This window comes from Orbicella franksi, chromosome 2, assembly GCF_964199315.1.
Source record: "Orbicella franksi chromosome 2, jaOrbFran1.1, whole genome shotgun sequence".
Lineage (NCBI taxonomy): Eukaryota > Metazoa > Cnidaria > Anthozoa > Scleractinia > Merulinidae > Orbicella > Orbicella franksi.
Window position 1 is genome coordinate 24523748 of NC_138146.1, and position 18876 is coordinate 24542623.

General features: G+C 40.4%; 2 protein-coding genes across 2 annotated transcripts in view; both read left to right on the forward strand.

Annotated features, from left to right (window-relative positions):
• The first annotated feature begins 54 nt into the window (after positions 1 to 54).
• LOC145478781 (uncharacterized) lies at positions 55 to 12986 on the forward strand. Its single transcript, XM_081456926.1, has 12 exons — positions 55 to 640; positions 2598 to 4583; positions 4679 to 4875; positions 5356 to 5532; positions 6086 to 6249; positions 7377 to 7415; positions 8844 to 9079; positions 9389 to 9829; positions 10277 to 10360; positions 10996 to 11177; positions 11274 to 11387; positions 11836 to 12986. Exons 1-11 carry the CDS (start codon positions 463 to 465, stop codon positions 11376 to 11378), a joined length of 3789 nt encoding a protein of 1262 aa, XP_081313052.1. The 5' UTR covers positions 55 to 462; the 3' UTR covers positions 11379 to 11387; positions 11836 to 12986.
• Positions 12987 to 15942: 2956 nt separating this feature from the next.
• The window catches only part of LOC145478835 (tetraspanin-33-like), a 9812-nt gene continuing 6878 nt past the window's right edge, over positions 15943 to 18876 (forward strand). Inside the window, exons 1-3 of the mRNA XM_081457015.1 lie at positions 15943 to 16084; positions 17678 to 17863; positions 18631 to 18705. Coding sequence (XP_081313141.1) covers positions 16016 to 16084; positions 17678 to 17863; positions 18631 to 18705 — 330 coding nt within the window. The 5' untranslated portion in view covers positions 15943 to 16015. The remainder of the gene's footprint in view (positions 16085 to 17677; positions 17864 to 18630; positions 18706 to 18876) is intronic.

Genomic DNA, 18876 nt, shown 5'->3' on the forward strand with positions numbered 1-18876 from the left:
AGACCTCGCAAGAATTGCTGGTTCCCTTTTATGAAGACAAACTGTCGTCATGGTGGTAGATACGGTTGAGTGAATTTGAAATCTCTTTTAGCATTTTGCTTTCTCTTCTTATAGGAAATGCACAAAAAGAATGTGTAACAGGTTTTTCCCCTATCGAAAAACGTTTTTAGACAATTTTTGGTGGGAGCCACAACAACTCAATAATTTAGTACCAATAAATCAGAAATTCTTTTAGTCGACAAGACAAGCAGCCTTATGGACCTGCACGTGCCGAAACTGACCAATAGCAGAGGCGCTAATTTTTTATTGAACAAATGAGGCCTAATGCCACGTTTAATTGTTAAACTTATTGGTTATTCTACGCTCACCAACTAATCCTAAAACCGAGGGGTTTTGAAGTAGCTTTTCCATCGAGGCCTTCAATTTTAAATTGGAAGCCTCTAGAAGACGTCTTCAGCCACCATGGTGGAGTCACTATCGAAGGTACTGATATTTTCCGCATTCCTTTGCGTTTACATATATGAAATAAAAGGTAGACCAAACAATTTTGACGATGTGACTGTAGTGGAGGACCAAAACAAATTCGAAGAAAGCGATCTGTTGAAGAAATCGAAGACAAACAGTGGCGGGCAAGACAAAGGTATGAATTTTATTTCACAACTAATTTGCGTAAAATGAAAAATGCTTCGCCGTTTACAGTTTGTTTGTGGCCTTTTAAAACTCACCTGCAAGTACAATCATTCACTGGGAAACTATATGTAGGGTCAACACATAAATGGTACTGATATTGTTATTATTTATAGAACTAATTTAGGTTAAATTCCCATTATGATACATTTGACAAAATGGAACAGTCCTTCTTGGTTTCCATCGACAAAATAGACTAAGGTCATTGCTTTGAATTAAATAACTGTTTGTACGTTAAGTTCACCTTGTCTACATTAACATGCATCTCCCCAAAAAAGCTAAATACGCTGCTCTTTTATTCTTTCCTTTCTTTTTTATCTTCTGACCTGAGATATTTTCGTATCGATAAGCTTGTTAGTTATCTCAAAGGTGGCGGCATCCATGAAGAAAACACTCAATGACATTACAAATATTTTTGAACATATATCTTTCTATTCTTGATTCTGGATTTTTGTATTTATTTTCTTATTGACAATACAACGAATAGAAGCGTGAAAAATACGGTGGCGTCACTATTAATTGAAACGAACACGCTAAAGACGATACATTTCGCCGTTCAAAGTTCCACGGGCGAGAAAGTAATATTTTCATTTAGATATTACCATGAACAAAAAAAGACAATCATAGGAGCAAACAAGACATCCACAAATTGCATTGAATACCAAAACCACCTGCAAGAGATGGCTTGCAATTAATGGTCAAGTTGAAATGAGAGGGTGGCTGTTTTCAGGAAGCCAGGTTAGCTTAAACTGGTTCAGTGAATTCTCGTCGGAAGTCTTTATCTTAATTACATTAGTCGTAAACTTTACCAACTAATTTACAAAGCCTAAGCGAAACAAAAAGAACTTGTCGACGATTAGTTCAACGTTTCACATTTTGCAAGTGAATATAAGCCTTCACACATTTCACATTTTCCGAGAAATTCTGATGGCTATGAGGAATTTTTTCACCGTTCCAATTTAGTGTCAAAACATTATTTTCTGTTTTGTTTTACTGGGACCCATTGTTTGTCTCAGTTTTTTAGATAAAGACCATATTATCTTCAAGTGTCTTCATGAAGTAAATACCAGATAGGATAATCATGTTAACAATCTTGACAGTACGGACAGAGCGCAAGGAGGTCATTACAAAAAAGGGCCAAGAGTCGATGTTCTCCGCCCAATACGATTCCAAAAATATCGTAGTCAATCGGAGGTTTATGACATGCATGAAAATGTTTAGAAAACATCCCAACATCACGGATATTCACAGTTCTCTTTGAAGGTCTACTTACCTTATATTCACTTCTGGCGCTTTCAAAAAAAGGAACGACAGGACTCAAAGAAGCTAAAGTTTGAAGAAAAAGGAAAAACGTTACCTGTAAGTTAACTCTTTTAGAAAAGCAAGCCGTAAAACTACCACAGAGACAATTGCGCGGGATCGTTCGGGGCAGTGTCCATACAGTCTAATACCTAGAAAATACTGGACCAGCAATAGAGCAGTCTAAGTCCAGCCTGCAGTTCGGTTTATACTTATTGGCCCTGTAAATTAATTTAGTAGCGAGATGAAGCCTAATATTACTGGCACGCTAAGAATAAGCACTTAATGACTGGCCCCAAGGGAAACAGTGAGTTTTGTTTCCCCGAGACTCTCAATGTTCCCCGAGGCGAGGCCGAGGGGAACATTGATGTCGAGGGGAAACAAAACTCACTGTTTCCTGCGGGGCCAGTCATTAAGTGTTTTGTTATACCTCACAACTCAAAAATAGAAAAAAACCGCGAAAAAATCGTCTGCTTGACGCCGGCTGGCTCACAAATTTGCCGCGGTTTTAAGGAGCATGTCCTAATCACGTGCTGGTCGAAAGTTCAAGTTGTTACTCCCTAGGGAGTTAGTGAGTTTTATTATGAAGCAAGATTTCCTCTTGTTTTCAGGCCACAAGGAAAACAAAGGAAACAAAAAACAAATAATAGATGCTCTTCACCTAGGTGCCTATCACCACGGGCACCCTTGGGGTACTGTGTCACAGTGGCCAGGATTTCATTGGGCTGGTCACCCATCGCGTCACGGAGGTTGGACTGGGTATCCATCACTTGGAGGATGGCACAGATCACATATTTCCAAAAAGAACTCTAAAAAGTCAGCACAAAAAGCATCTTTAAAGCGTTATATGCTTCCCACGTTTGCCTTTCCATCATATGGATTCGCATACCCCTCTTTAGGGTTTGCTGCCGTGCCATTCACTCCCTCGCCTGGTCCCTGGGGTTATGCGGCGTATCGTTCCGAAGTTCCCGAGGAGTCATCAAAAGGACAAACCAGGTCCTCCATGAGGGTCTCTAAGGCAAACAAGAGATGGTGGCCGGGATATATGGGAGGATGGGGTGGCTGGGGGTTAGGAAATGGAGGATACCCTGGATGGGGTCCTTTAGGCGACTGGGGACATGGGTACGATTTCGGTGGATTTGGCCACGGATGGGGCATAGGTTTTGGTAACAGCTACCATCCTTTCCTGAGAGCTGAAATTCCTGGAAAACAAGAGAAGAAGGATAAGGTCCAAAAGCGTTGGTGGCCTGGTTACATGGGTGGATGGGGAGGATGGGGCTTGGGCAACAGTGGTTACCCAGGATGGGGACCTTTAGGTGATTATTGGGGTCATGGATGGGGTGGCTACGGTTATGGACACGGATTTGGATTGGGTCATGGGTATGGGCATGGATTTGGATTGGGGTACGGATACGGTCGCGGTTTCCGCTCTGATGTTCCTGGTACCGAAGATAGCAAAGAGGAAGAAGGCCCAAAGCGAGGATTTATACGCCAACCATTCGGAGGTATTGACTTCCCTTGGTATGGTTACGGGCCATTTGCAGACTATGGCTATCCCTTCTTTGGACATAGCCAGTACATCCCCTATCCAGCGGCACTGTATGGAGATTTCACGCCATTTTATGGGCTCGGTCCGTTTGCTGGAGGTCCTTTCGGCTATGGTTTACCTGGAGGACCTGGCTTATTCAGATCAAAGATCCCGAGTGATAAATCTAAAAAAGAGCTCAAAAAGGAAGAAAAACCCACCAGCCGGCACTTCGTTCATAATTTTCATCCTGGTCGGATGGGCTGGGGAGGGGTCCTATACCCGAGTCACGGCTACCACGGAGTCTTTCCTTTGTTAGGGGCGCACACTTATGGCCCTTATGGCGCAGGTTATTATGGTCCTTATGGACCTCCCCGTGGGTCATTTGGTCCATATGTAAGGTCAAATGTCCCCGAAAATACGGAAGAAAGCTCCCAGACTAGGCAAGTGATAAACTACAATCCTGGTTGCTGTGGATGGGGAGGATGTGTATATCCCGGTTGTGGTTTTATCGGTGGGTGGACCTGGCCTCTCCCATGTCATTCCCACCACTGTGGTTGTTGCCCATGCTGGACACGTTCCAAAGCCCCTAAGAAACAGGAGTTGAAGGAGGAAAAAGGGAAATCTAGACAGGAAATTGAGAGTCCGGAAGAGGGTGAAGGTAACGAGGGAAAATCAGACGATCCACGAACACGTCCCCATCTGGAGGGCGCCGACTTACTGAACTCAGAGATGCAGACTTTGGCCATGGGCTTCCCAGGCGTTGAAAAATTGCAAACGCCCATGGGTCTGTCAAGCCAAGGCGGTCAAGAAGCTCAAGGTTTCAGTAATCCAGGAATGGAATCTAATGGAGATCAATCGCCGCCTGAACCAGCTGAAGCACCTGGAAATGTTGCTGCCATGACAGGATTGACCCCAGATATAGGTGGAAATGACCTCAAACCGTCCTCACTGGGAAACATGGAAGAACAACAAGATGGCCAACAGCAATCTGCTGAAGACTTAATGTCCAGCTTCAATATGAGTCCTTCAAGTGAGGGAGAGGCACCCGTTGAGTCTTTTGGCGAAACAGGTAAACCAATAAAGTGAGAAAAATACGACGCTTGGTCCCTAGTGACATTAAATTTCTCATTTACTTTATTTTTGTTAATACGCTTTTTTTTTTAGGAAATCCAAACATGTACCCTACTGGAGCAGAGGAACAAACCACGGAGTCTGCCTCACGTAGAGCTGACATTCCTGGTCAGGAGGACGAAGAACTAGCCAAGAAACAGGCGGTGGCTTATCCCTATCATTACCTCTACCCAGGTTACACGATGGCACACGGAATCAATCCATATTACCATTTTACGCCAATAAATTATGTAAGGCCTATCTTTTCCGTTACTTTCTCCTAATCTGATAACCTTTGCAATCGATTTCGCTATGAGGTGTTTCATTTTTGCGGATTGTATGGCTTCGTAAATCTTCCAAAGGTTCTCGTATTGCGTGCATATCTGTTCCCTTTTACAAGTCACAATGATTCGAGACAACGGGATGTTAATTATGTTACGGTCTATGGAAACCTTCGGTCAACCGTACAATTTTAATTGACTTGAGGACTTAGCTAATTGGTATACGCCTTGAAAGCAGATTTTCGGTTATCGTTGTTTTTTTGTTTTTTATTTATTTACTTATTTATTTTTTATTATTTCTCACTCGTCCGTCAATGTTTCTAGGAGATTGGAAACACCCCGGGTGCTTAAGTGAATGTCAATGAAAATTGCGTTTGTTCTCCGGAGTGTGAACAACCGAGTAATGGCCTATGCATTTTATGCTTTTCCTTCTTTTCAACACTCGTATAGGCGCAACACCTGATGGCTTACCCTTCGGTGTATCCACTGGCGCATACTGGGTATTTTCCTCAGCCATTAGCGACATACCATGATCGACCCACGCACTCCATTCACGTGGGAGCACCCAATGTTAACGTCGATGTTCACACGACACGGGAACATGTTGCCCACAGCCCCGAAAAACAGGTGTGCATTGATAACTATTACGTTTTAGCCCGAGCTTACAGTATGTCGGGTACTCTGCTCATTATTGTCATAATTATGTCAACTGTTCAATCTTGTCGGGTTTCCCAATCGACATAAAAAAAATGCTGCATTTGTTACGCATTAGCTCTTGAGCCATTTTAATTTCCCTTTCGCACCAGCCACATATACTACTCAAGACCTAAGTGTTACTCAGGATTTACATAGCTGTTTTACCATAATCCAATGGCTATTTGATTACCGGCAACCTCGCAATCTGACTAGCGACACATGCTCAGCTACCTTACAGTCAGTAGAAGCTCCCCCAATGAATAGCTTTTTTGTCATACCTATGTTTAAAAGATGATTTTTAAGCTAATGGCTATACGTAAAAAATTACATTGATGGTTACATTGATGGGACTTCGTCCGATCCCTCTAGAAAACGCCAATGAATGTTGTTGAAACAGGCCCTATTAAGAATTAATGCAAAGCTCCAGTTAACCCCCAGTCTGTAGTAATATTTACGTTCTTTATCTACACCACTTTTATTTCAGAGAAGAGGCAAACTGAAAGAACTGGTCGGAGAGTTCTCAGACAAGTTGAAATTCAAGAGTAAACACAGCCAATCTTCCCATGGGAAAAAAGTGGCCAAAAGGCAGATACCGTCTTTTATGTCTCCATCCATGAGCGGACCAATGGGATTTGCACCTCCTCTGAGGTCCATACCTTAACGTGATGTTAAAGTAATTTATAATTTCGCAAACACAGTCAAAAAACGCTGTTGCTTGCCAAGTTTCTTTTAAGCGAATTGCTGATGAGCATTTAAAAAAATAATACCTGACTTAGAAGTAAAGTAAAACAACAGTATAAAATTTTTTATGAGGCGTTAAAACATCTTCCTTTCAATCACGTTGATGTAATTTTATAGATAAATTAAATACTATTAAAATACCTCCAAGAGTGATACTTCTTATCCAAAATGTCTTGTGCGTTGCTTAAAAGCAGCACGTAAACGTTTTCGATAAAAAGGCATGTGTTTAGTTGAACAGTTTCGGCAAGCACGATGAAAATTCAAATGTTTCAGTACATATCAACGTGTTAAATTTTTCAATATTTACAATACCTTCTTAAAATATAGTTTTAAAATTGCGAGAAAGGGAATGCCTCATGCCACACACAATCGAAAACATTTACAATATATCCTTTCAAATTCGAGGAACGAAAGAAAAGTTCCAAAGCAGGATGCATTATGACGCCTCTTCCGCTGACAACATCAAAACAACCCCACCCTGACAACCACCTCCTCTGCGCATGCGCCATTCCAATTCTCGCTGTAGATACGCATGCTCGTTTGAGTCAAATGTCGGTGCACTTTATAACTGTTCAGAAAATGTGACAATATATTCTCACAGTGAAAGAAATGGATCACATTGACATAGTTTCCGAAACACAATTGACGAAAAATACAAATACAGGAAAAATCAAAAATAGAATCTGAATGATTGAACATCTGCAGATCAACTTGCCTCCTGACATATAAAAAAATAACCTCAAGGTTATTTTTCAACTATGGACTTAACACGAGTCGCTGAATCCTTATTTTACACGAAATATAGTTCTTTAGTAAAAACCATTTTGATATTATTATTCGAGTAACGTGGACGTTCCAATTAATTTCCACAAAGTTTACTGTCAAAGATATCATTTTACTTGTAAAAGAGGGCTTGGCCATTTTGATTAATGTTTCAGTTTCACGAACGACCGATTAAACAGTTCACCTTCATTTGACTCAATAGAGTATTGGCACTTTGATAAATGTTCCTGACCCCGACCGTTTCGTTGTAGATACCCAGCCCCCAACACTGCGAGCCTTATAGGAAGGAGGTAAGTTGCTATTATCTCAAATTTGATACCAAAAATGTCAGATGAATGACCAGAATGTCTGCTGGCTCTTGTCAGGTGGCACACATTATATTTTGGATTTATCACGTACATAACAGAGAGCCAATCACAAATGAGAAATAAGTGCATTTTTTCTTCCGGTTTTCGTGAGAAAATACGGCACATAAATGACATCCTCTCGATATCTAGAAGGTGTAACTGGTACAAAAACCGGCCCATGACAACCACTGACAGACCACACAATAAAACGTGGTCGCGTCAAAGAGTTGGCTCAATCATGATTGACACTAATCACAGGTATTATTATACATTGAACTCCCTATCTCTTTTCTGATTGGTCGAAAGCGGACAGTGAATTTTCGAAATCAGCGCCTGTGACGTCATCTCTGCAGATTATACAATAATCATGTCAAGGACACTCAAGGTCACGGGTAATCATGTCAAGTTCGCGCGTTTTGTGTTGCTTGCCGTCAGTCGAAGAAGCAAAAACATTACTTTCATTTTTTTTCCTTCAATGTATAATAAAACAATTATTAGATTCGGTTTTTGTGATATCCAAAATAATCAAGGTCTCGGTAAGGGTTATCAGCCTTCGGCTTCGGCTGATAACCCCTACCTCGACCTTTATTATTCTGGATATCACAAAAACCTCATCCAATAATTGTTTATAATTTGACTTCCATCGACTCTGTCGGCACTGCAATGAATACACCTGACAGTTGCTGCCTTTAACAACTTTTTTTAGCTTGTATCTCCGTTTTTCATTTATTTTATCCCAATTTCAATGCAAGCAGTCTCATTAACTGGGTGCATTTATTAGGAAAATCAGTAAAGGTTAGGGACCCCAAATACTTTAATTCAAATCCTAAAAATACTTAAATGACAGATTTCCCTACCTGTTCATTTACCTCAACTAGTGAAATCCCTGCCCTTTTATATACCTTGTGTCTGAAAAAGGTACTCCTTTAGGGCTGAGCCTCCCAGTATAAACCATTATAGGGAACCCCTCCCCCCGGGAAATAATCTGCTTGACGACCTAGAAAAACGTGACACTGTTCACCTCATGCAAGACAGAATCCCTGAAAACCATACCCTCCCCACCCCCATTACCACTTATATTAGGGACGTCAAATTTATAAATCTCTTGGTCCGGTTGTCTATTTGATTTCTCAAGACTGACTTGCTTAGCCACTAACTGATTCTCATACTCTTTGTTATAACAGAAGACATAAATTGGAAAGCCACTCTAAAACCATTATCGTTTCCTTGTCATTATATTTCTTTGAACTGGCAATTTTATTATTTTGGCTCTTGGGATAACTGAAGTACGTTTTCTATGTTAAAACAAAAACCATCTATAAAACGTAGAAACGTTTTTCACAAATTGATTTGCAGTGCCTCACTTTTCAGCATGTATCCATCGCTACAACAATCGCAGCCATTTAATGTGAACGCTATGAGTCGTTCCGGGCTCCCTGCTATGCCAGCATCGGTCATTGGAACATCTCCACTGGGGTTCGCAGGAATTAGGGCCCCGCAGATGCGCCCTGCATTGACGCCATCACAGATGGCCTTTTCACGTCAGTTATCAAGTATGACTGGTATAAGTATTCCGATATCTGCACAGCCTGGGATGGGAATAGTAGGTATAGGTTCGTTCGTTTATCTGACCGACTAGCTGTTGGCTGGCTGGCTGGCTGGCTAACTGACTTGTCCATTACCTGGACGGACGGACGGACAAATGGACTGACCGACTGACGGAAGGACGGACGGACTGACTCACTGACTCACTGACTCACTGACTCACTGACTCACTGACTCACTGACTCACTGACTCACTGACTCACTGACTCACCGACTCACTGACTGACTGACTGAGTGACTGACTGACCCACTGGCTTACTGTCTAGGAGATTATATTATTGATAATTAGAGTCACATTTTCATTCTTACAGGCATGGCCCAAAGAAAGAAACGATCACCCTCGAAGAAATCTTCAAAGAAGCACAGCAAGACCACCAAGCGACAGTTTCTGGCTGCCATACCTCAAGCATTTCCTTCCGGGTTATTACCCGCGTTCTCCTTACCAACTGCACCTTTCGCGGGTCCTGCTTCACCGGTTTTTCCCTCGTTTCCTCTAGCACAGACGCAACAACCGATGGCTTTTAAGTCAAGCGCCTTTCCTACTTTTCAGGCCAAACCGGCCCCTGCCCGTTTATCAGGGATGAAATTGGAGACTTTAGGAGTGAGGCGAATGCCTATGATGTCACCTTTTAGTGGTTTTCCATACGCGGCCCAAAACAGCCCTTTTGTCAAAGTCCCCCAATTCCAGAATGCTAATTTTTTCAGGGGCACTCCCAGCAGTCCTTGGGCCCCTGTGAGGCAAAGTATGTCAGGTAAGCACGCGGAACAACAAGGGCTATTTGTTTCTGTTTACGTTCTCGAAATACCTTCATGTTCACTAGTCACTATTTATTTGACGTCCAATTCAGTGTGAACAAATGCTGTGTGAAATTCAAACTGGTCACTTACTGATCTGGCCTGCGCTGTGAAGCCCATCAACACGTAAACTTTTCTGCCTCTTTCAATCATGTTTATTTTCAAAAACAAGACTTATTCTTATGTCTGTTTAAGAACCTTTCCCACCAACTCATCCCAGTGCGTAATCAATTCATACATTATACTATGAGCTTATCGTTGATAAAACGCCGTTACAGGTTCATTTTAAGTTCTGCAGGAGCGTACGAGATGAAACACATACTCTACAAAGTTTCAGCTTCTCAACACAGCTCTTAGTGCAAACACACAAATGTCATATTTTATTTTTCTTTGTAATTATGTAGGATATCCACAAGCTTTTGAAAGAAATCCAGAGCCTGTAGTACCAGAAATGCAACAGAGTGAAGGACCGTTACAGATGAATGGAGGTAGGCTGGGCAGTATTCCTTTGTTTTGATCATCATGGTCTTTGTGATCAATTGGCGCACTGCTGTTTTCTGAAGGGGAGGGCCATCGAAAACGATCGGAGGCAGCGTGGCCGAGTGGTCAGGGCGCTGGACTTCAAATCCGGAGGTCACAGGTTCAAGTCCCCCTCTGACAACTTAACTGGAATTGTTTCTCGGTAGACCCTAGTTCAACTCCTCAGTCATGTTTGTAAGCCTATTATATGTTTAGTTGGCATATTTGTTTCTTTCAATTTAAGTGGCATGCCTGTGCTGACTATCTAGGTGTGGCTAAGAGCATTGACCACTATAAACAACATTTGAACGTCTTTTTGAAATGTTTTTAAACATTTGCAAGGTGGTATACGTATACGTACTGATTTATATTTTATGCCATGGTACGTGACAACTCCATCAAAAGGTTCAACCACTGATTGTGTTTAAACCAACTCCGGTTTCTGTTGATCACGAGTACTACTATTTCCAAGTATAGTTGAATGTTCAGCGTAAAGGTCAACAAGCACAAAGTGAAAAAGGAGCAATATCAGAGAATATTCATACTTTTATGTACCGTGAATTGAGGAAAAAATTGTCACTTTCATTTTCTTTTTTTCCTTCAGAGCAATTTGCAGGTTTCAATCCTTCGAGTTTCGCCGGTCTGGGTGGACCACAGCCCCAGCCAATGTTTCCTGAAGAAGGACCCGGATCTGAGCAGCAACAAGCTTTCATTGCGGGCCCCCAAAAGGAAATGGCCTCGTTTTACCAAGTCCCTGAAGAAAGTGGAATGATGGAGTCACCCCGGGTAAGTGTGGTTTAACTAGGCTGACTTGTTGTGATAGAAACTGTACCATATATACCAATTGATTTTTTCACTATTACTTTCATGCACGTACCCCAGTTCAACACGCAGCCTGGTCTTGCTGCCTTAAAGAAGTCTTCAGTTCCAAGTAAGAAACACAACAAACAAAAGACCTCCAAATCAAAGGGACAGAGTACCCTATAGAGAAAACAGGTAACGCTTCAGTGGTTAATATTTATACCATCTTATGCAAAGCCCCAGACGACGTGGAGTGACGAACACCTTTAACTTGACTCAGAAGATGGCTTCCACTCAGGTTGTCGAAACGTCAGTCACCAACAACAGTTCTTTTCAGATTTAACCTCACACAGACAATCACATTATACGTACTACCGATGCTACGGGGCTCAAACCATATTTAATGTGCTGCAGAAACTGTGTAATGTCCTCACGAAGGAGTAAGTGGAAGAGTCACAATTGCTAGCCGAATTGATCCTGGTTTTCAGTAGCATTAATCATTGAATGAAATGGGTTACTAGTCCATTGCAGCTTGACCCGAGAATTGGTTTGGAATGAGGGGACTTGAGAGAGGGAGGGAGGGAGGAGCCGTTTACCAGCACAAAATATTGTGGTTTAACATATATTTTCACTTTTTTCTCAGGTCCGCGGCAGAAAACTGAATTAAAGTTCATGGACGAACTGAAGAGCCGTAAGATTTTCAAGAAAGAGCGGTGTGAGACTCTCAGGGGTGGATGAAAAAAATCCTATGAAACAAACGTTGTTGGAAAGATTTTGCAATATATACTCGGTTATTCATCTATTTTTAAAAAGAAAGATTTCACAATGCCAAAACAATAATATTTATATCTACAATTGACCTCAAATGATCTCACTCAAATGATCAGCTCAGGCCGAAGGATTTGAACGTGGTAGGTATTTATAGGATCAAAACAGATTGAACATTTTTTAGGATAGTATTTAATGATAGCCAAAGTAGAAATATTTTAGGGGCCCATTAGAGCCAAGATCCCGTTTGAAACTGAATTTACCGTGCATGCATACTCAGGAAAGACCCGTTACGGAAGAATTGTCTTGTGTCATGGTGTGCTGGGATAAAATCTTCTCTTTGGTACCTTAGCTGTCATTTCGTGTTTCATGTGAACGAATTTCAAGAAAAATTACAAATAAACTTCACTGAAATTACAATCTGCACTGGTTCGCTGTTTGTGGCTGGGTTTCTTTGTGTTTGTGCTGTTCGTATAGGAGCCTTTCGGACTCAAGTTGCACGTACTGTAATCCACCGGTTTACAAGTGCAATTGCTCTGTAAGGACCTGTTTACAAGGAGAGAGGGTTACACTAGAAGGCGGGGTACCCTAGCACTCACACATTTCCTCTTTTTTTCTTCATCGTGTTTACAAGGCAGCCAGGGCTATCCCGGTAGGCGGGTTACCCTATCTGCGTGCTAGGGTTACCCTGGCAGGCGGGTTAACTTTTTCCCTTGTAAACAGTCCAGGTAGGGTTAACCCACCTACCCGGGTCAACTTTCTAATTGTTTCCAGACCCTTTGAGTGTAACCGCAAATTAAGTTGTTCCGGGTTGTAGGGTTACCCTAACTGTAAAATTTTGCTTGTAAACCCAGGCTATCTTTTGCCCTCCAGCTAGGGTTAACCCGCTTGCTAGGGTAACCCTCCCTCCTTGTAAACAGGTCCTAAGAGAGTCGGCTGAAGACAAGAACTGCGTTGGGAAAAATACACCCTTTATTTCAAGGACTAGACTACCAGCTACATCTCTGGAAACTTTTACTAGAACTGAGTAGTCAAGATTATTTGTGAGGTCCAGTTATATGAGAGCGTGTTCAGCCGGGTCATTCCAGCTGAAACGCCATGCAAAGCCAATGTCGTTCAAAATTATAACTTGTCAAGATCACACTTTAGTCAGAGTAATCAAGAAAAATTTGAATTAGTCGAGATATTTTTTAAATCGGTCTATATATTTTCTCTATCGTTAGATAATTTTTCGTCGGTTGCTTTTTGTCTTTAAGGAAATCTCATTTGTCGGGAATCGAATTTACATTAAATAAAACAGTTTAGTTAAATTAAAGGAATAGAAACTCATACTGTTTTGAATACTTAGGGCGCAATGTATTTCATTCCTATCAAAACCCACGCTATGTTCACAGAGGAGGTCGGTTACCAATCCCACAAATCTTTGCAAAATACCCATAGTTCCTTGCGCCAATGAAGTATATTATCGTTTTCTTGTGACGTTATCATTCGAAAAGTACACCGAGCTCACGGTTGCATCATGGCGGCGTGTCTTCGAAACGTGAAACAAATTCTTTATTTCTGAAGAGTTCTTTGCTTGTTTAAGTTCATTGCGTTTCATAGGATGACTTCGCAATTGGTTTGGCTCATTTCAGTTGTGTGAAGCTGAGGAGGTCCGCCACCAATCCCACAATACCTTTTTTCGCTTATTTCTTGGCTCGTATTTCAAAATGGCCGCCGAAGAAGCTATATTTACGAAAGTCTATTACATTTTTCTGCTTTTCGGCTGTTTTTACGATGAGACAAGCCTTTTTTCTTGTCTTTCCTATTCCTAGTGCATGCAGGTTCGCATTGAGGTGGTTAGACTGGGCTAGAGTGCCAAGATGACCAATCGTGAGAGGAGTATTGTGATGTGGTCACGGATCGTTGGTTTGTTTTTGTAGCGCAAAAATGTGTACTTTCACAAAGTTCGTTTGGGATCTGCAGCTGCGAATTTGTCGCTAACTTTAAGGGGGTATGGTATCCTAAAATATGACGATGTTCATGAAAAATTCAATTTCTTGGAACTACAAGACTTAAGACCCTTGAGGACTTGTCAAAAACATTTTGAAACGATCTTGCCGAATTTCCTTTCAGATGAGTGTGAAATTTAAGGAAAGTACACTGTGGTATAAGTTTTTTCACGTGTCAACGGCCATAGCAACGACTGTTTACTTTAAGAACGTGACCAAAATTATAGATTATTTTTAACTTATATGAACGAAACTATTTAGAAAAAACTTTTAAGACATGCACAGCTCGATTGGTATAATTATTTGTGAAAAGCTTTGCCTCAAATTGCCATCACAGGCTCATTCATTCCCTTATGCAAAGGAATATTTCCCACAACTGCGGTAACTTTTTACAAAAAAGAACAACCATTGCACCCCCTCCCCCGAGATCCAATCTGCACCCCCCCCCCCACTATTTGTGGCTCGTTGAATGCTTAACACTTCGTGTAAGAAACTTAAAGTGCATTTTTCTCAAAAGTTTACTTTAGTACCGACTGACTTCGCGCCAACATTTCTACTTTGCAAGGTTTTTAAGTAGAATTTCTGAAACTTGGGCTCATCAAAGACCAATAGTGTCGTGATGATATAAACCGAAAAAATCGTAACATTTTCAGGTCTGTCACGTGACATGAGATGATTTGTTCACTGGGTGTGGTAAAAAATAAGGTTATTTCCAAATAAAGCTGTAAAAAGCACTGAAAATAAGAGTTAACTGTCAAAACTTAGGTTCATATCACAGAACAAAACAGAAACTTACATGATATGCTTATTTGACAGTCAATTCTTGTTTTGTAAAAGAGCAGGAAGTGTTGGCGTCAATACTATAAAACACCACTTCAAAAGGCTGTGGCTGGTTTCCATAGCAACCATTTTGAGTAAAACTCTAGAAATTTAATTTCTCTTCTTGAGTGCAATTGCACACAATTGATCTTTCTTCACCATATTTAAACAAACTTTTTGATCCATTTGATGGTACCATACCACCTTAAGCCATTTTTTTTTTAAATTTAAACTATTGGCCTATTGTTTGGTGGCAAGAGAAAATGAAGTGATTATGGTCTCTTGTTGGTGGTAAAAGTCAATCGCACATTCCTAAATTTTACGGCGTGTAAACTGAGTGTCAACTTACAAAGTTTAAGCTCGGACAAGCTGTGTACGATTGACTTATAGAATGAAGAAATATAGTGTTAAAATAAACTATTTATGCGTTTGTTTGTCTGTCTGTCTGTCTGTCTGTTATACATTGTGCACCAACTAACTTGGCATCTCTAAAAGAAGAATGAAAAGTGGTGAGTTCTTATGTTTTTTCTTCGCCGAGTTCCCCTAATCGTCTGTTAAACTTTCTTCTAAGACGACGTAGACGAGTCCGTCCAACTTCCTCACCGTTTATAGTGTTCAAAAGTGTTACTGCGCCTTTCAATAACATGCGGACTCTAAAATTCAAGGCTCAACCGACAAATGCGTTTTTCGCTACCGTCGATCAAATAATGTTCGGCGACTCCTCCCAGCTTCCGACTACTGCCGAGCGCGCGGTAATCAAATCGTTGAGCACAGTCCAGAAAACGAAACAGTGCTCGGCAGTAGTCGGAAGCTTCGAGGAGCCGTCGAACATTTGATTGACGGTAGCGAAAAACGCATTTGTCGGTTGAGCTTTGAATCTTAGAGTCCGCATGTTATTGAAAGTCGCAGTAAGTGGACACTTTTAGTGTTTTTTAGTGTACAAAAGCTATTGAAATCCAGCGCACAGAGCAACTCTTAGACGGGCTTCGAAACCAATAAATGGAAAGCATCTTTCGACCTGTTTTTACAAATATTTTCCCATGCCATTTTAAAGCACCCTCAGGGAGGTCTCAGGTTGTTTATGAGAAGGGCGGCAAAATGGAAAACACCACCAGGAGTCTGGGACTGAACAATGTGAAAGCATATGTTAATTTATGCAATGTCCGCGTCGTTGAACGAAGCACACCCCAAAGGAGGAACATAGTTCGGATATTCCATCCAATATTTGTTGTCTTTCTCGTGAAGATGGCGGAGGACGGAAAAGTTAGCAAGGTTTTAAAGTACATCCTATTTGTATTCAACCTCCTTTATTGGGTAAGTAGTTAAATATTGTTGTTGTATTCGACATCAGCGTGTCGAAGTAATCCTAAATTATTCCCTCTATTCCCGTGTTTATAAGGCTTAGTTATGTGTGAGAGAACAATCAAAACAGGTTTCCTTAGGCGTTTTCTAAACTAACATTAGCTGCCAAACTCGACAGCATATAGGTTACACAAGTCGTAAGCTTAATTGTGTTACATGTACAGGTTAAATTCGCTGAGATCCATGGCTGCACAAATGTCGCTTTACAGTCGTTCGCCCTCTTTAATATTGGCTCTAAAATGAAACGGTTTAGCCTAGGTCTTAAGCTTATCCTTGATTTTAATTTTAGTCTTTCGTAAATCAAGTGTCTAATACATTGGAATCAGGACTCGAGTTAAATCGTGCATTAGTGATTTCGTGTTGCTGGTGCATTTTTGATTTGGGAAAATAGAGAGCTATGTAGGATCGGTTCGAGTTCCTCGATCTGGTCTGAAAAATTTGAAACGACGTTTCAATACATTGTTGTCGTTCAGATAATTAAAGGACTCCCTATTGCTGCCGTTTGCTTCACATTTTTGATTGAATTTATACTTTTAAAATTAAGTTTATAATAAAAAAAGAATAATGTTTGAAGACTTTGTACTGCAAATCAGTCATCTCTTTCACTGACTCCGAAATGAAACGGTAAAAACGTTCCAGAATGTTTGGTTTCATTTCGAGCCCCGGACAGTAAACTGTATTCATCCTTATCGATGATTAATCTCATTATGAGAAATTCTTGTTTTAGTTAAATTAAGAGTTTTCAACTGTAGTTATGAAAAAAAGCTAGGTTTTAGATTGGAGAAACATTTGTTTATGTTGCTAAATTATGCTATTTTAACCGTAATAATTATTGCTAAACTTCCAATATGCATATATCTTTGTATATTTCAAAACATAAAGAGATCTCTTTCTGACCAAACGGAAGATACATGTAGTAAATGTTTTTTCTACAACTAGTATATTTTGTAACAAGTACAGAACTGGACATTCCACCCACAGGACCCTTGCTGGTGTCTGGTTAACAAAATGTAAGGTGTCTGTTTGATAAGTGTTGGTTGAAATTGTTGGGATGGAAAGTTTGGGGCATACCGAGACTGGTGTCTCTACTGAAATACTTTTGGTTGTGTGCAGTGCTTAAAATAGAGGTTCTGCTTTCTTTGTACAAGTTTCCCTGTAGTTTGTTGTGTAGATACTAATGCAATATCTTGACCTACCACACCTCTTATCTGTACATGTAGCAATACCATAGAAAAGATAGAGGCTTTTCACTTTTCATTTTTGTTGTGCCTTTTTGTTTTATTTTGCAAACCTTGGTCATGGCAGGGGTTTTATTACCATTTTTAGTAAGAGGGTAACTGGTTTTCACAGGTAGGCAAAGCTTTTTAAACTGAGCTTCTTACTTTCTGCTATATGATCAAACCAGGCAGGCAAACTTATCCTCACAGCCGGTCAATTTGCCTGGTGCCCTGTCCTTAATGAAATCCGTGCAGGGAATGATCAATGTAATTATTTCATGTACACTACTTGGTCTCATCAATTCATTGGTTTATTTTATATTTCTAGGGTATTGGTGGAGTCATGATGGGTGTTGGCTTTTGGGCCGTGACTCAGAAGAGTGATTACAAAGAATTCTCCAGTATCTCCACCGACCCAGCAGCAGTCATGATTGCTGTTGGTTTCTTAATCTTTATCATCTCCTTTTTTGGTACAGTAGGTGCTCTTCGGGAAAACATATGCTTCCTGAGAACTGTGAGTATCTTATTTTTGTGTAGATTCCAGAAATTTTGCATTGTATGTACATAGAAAATTTAAAAGGAACATGGAAACAAAAGCCCTAAGTGACTCTTGATCTCATGTCAAATTCTCGTTTTTTAGAAAGAAGGGAAAAGCAATTTGCTATTCTTTTTCAATGTATCCCTTCAATTCATTAACAACAGAATGTGTTGATATAGACAAAGTTATTACATGTATCATATTGATTGGTACCCCTTCAGTACCAAGGGTGACCATTGTTTCTATTGCCAATATGATTTGTTGCATATGCATCATCATGATCTTAAAATGATCAAAAAGCCTTTAAGACCCTTATCTCATAATGCAACTGAGATGGAAAGGAACCCCTGATAATTTTCATCCGGCTGATGGCCTTTCAAAGTACCAGTTGTATAGTGTATTGTGCGAAATGCTCCTTGCTTCTGATTTTACTTCTTTATATTTTACGTAAAATACTCGGCCCCTGCTACCTCTTACTGATTCATGTATCTAGTGATAAACCACAACATCATACAATACTTCACATTTCTTACTCATTTTCTTACTAAAGAAATTATCCTTGGAAGGAATTGAGTAATCAGTAACTACACATACATGTACAAGTTTTATATATGTAATAATGAGGAAAGTCGGAAGTGGGTAATCAGTGATTATTATTCTTATATGTAAATGAACACTGTACTGAGAACCCACTTGGTTAAGAAAACTGCCATTAAGTATAGTTTTTCTTTGTTGCTTTTCAGTATATGTTTGCCATGATAATCATTGTCCTTTTGGAAGTGGTAGCAGGAATGTTGGCTTTTGCCTTTTGGCCTGAGGTGTGTATATTATTTTTAATTATAATTCAGTTCAAGACAGTTAATCTGTAGCAGCTCCTTTTACCAGTAACACAGTATTGCAGTGGTAAACTTTGTCACAAAGAGTTACAATGTACATATGTATACATGTGTTTAAGTGCACTGGATAAAAACCATGTGACAGTGTGATTC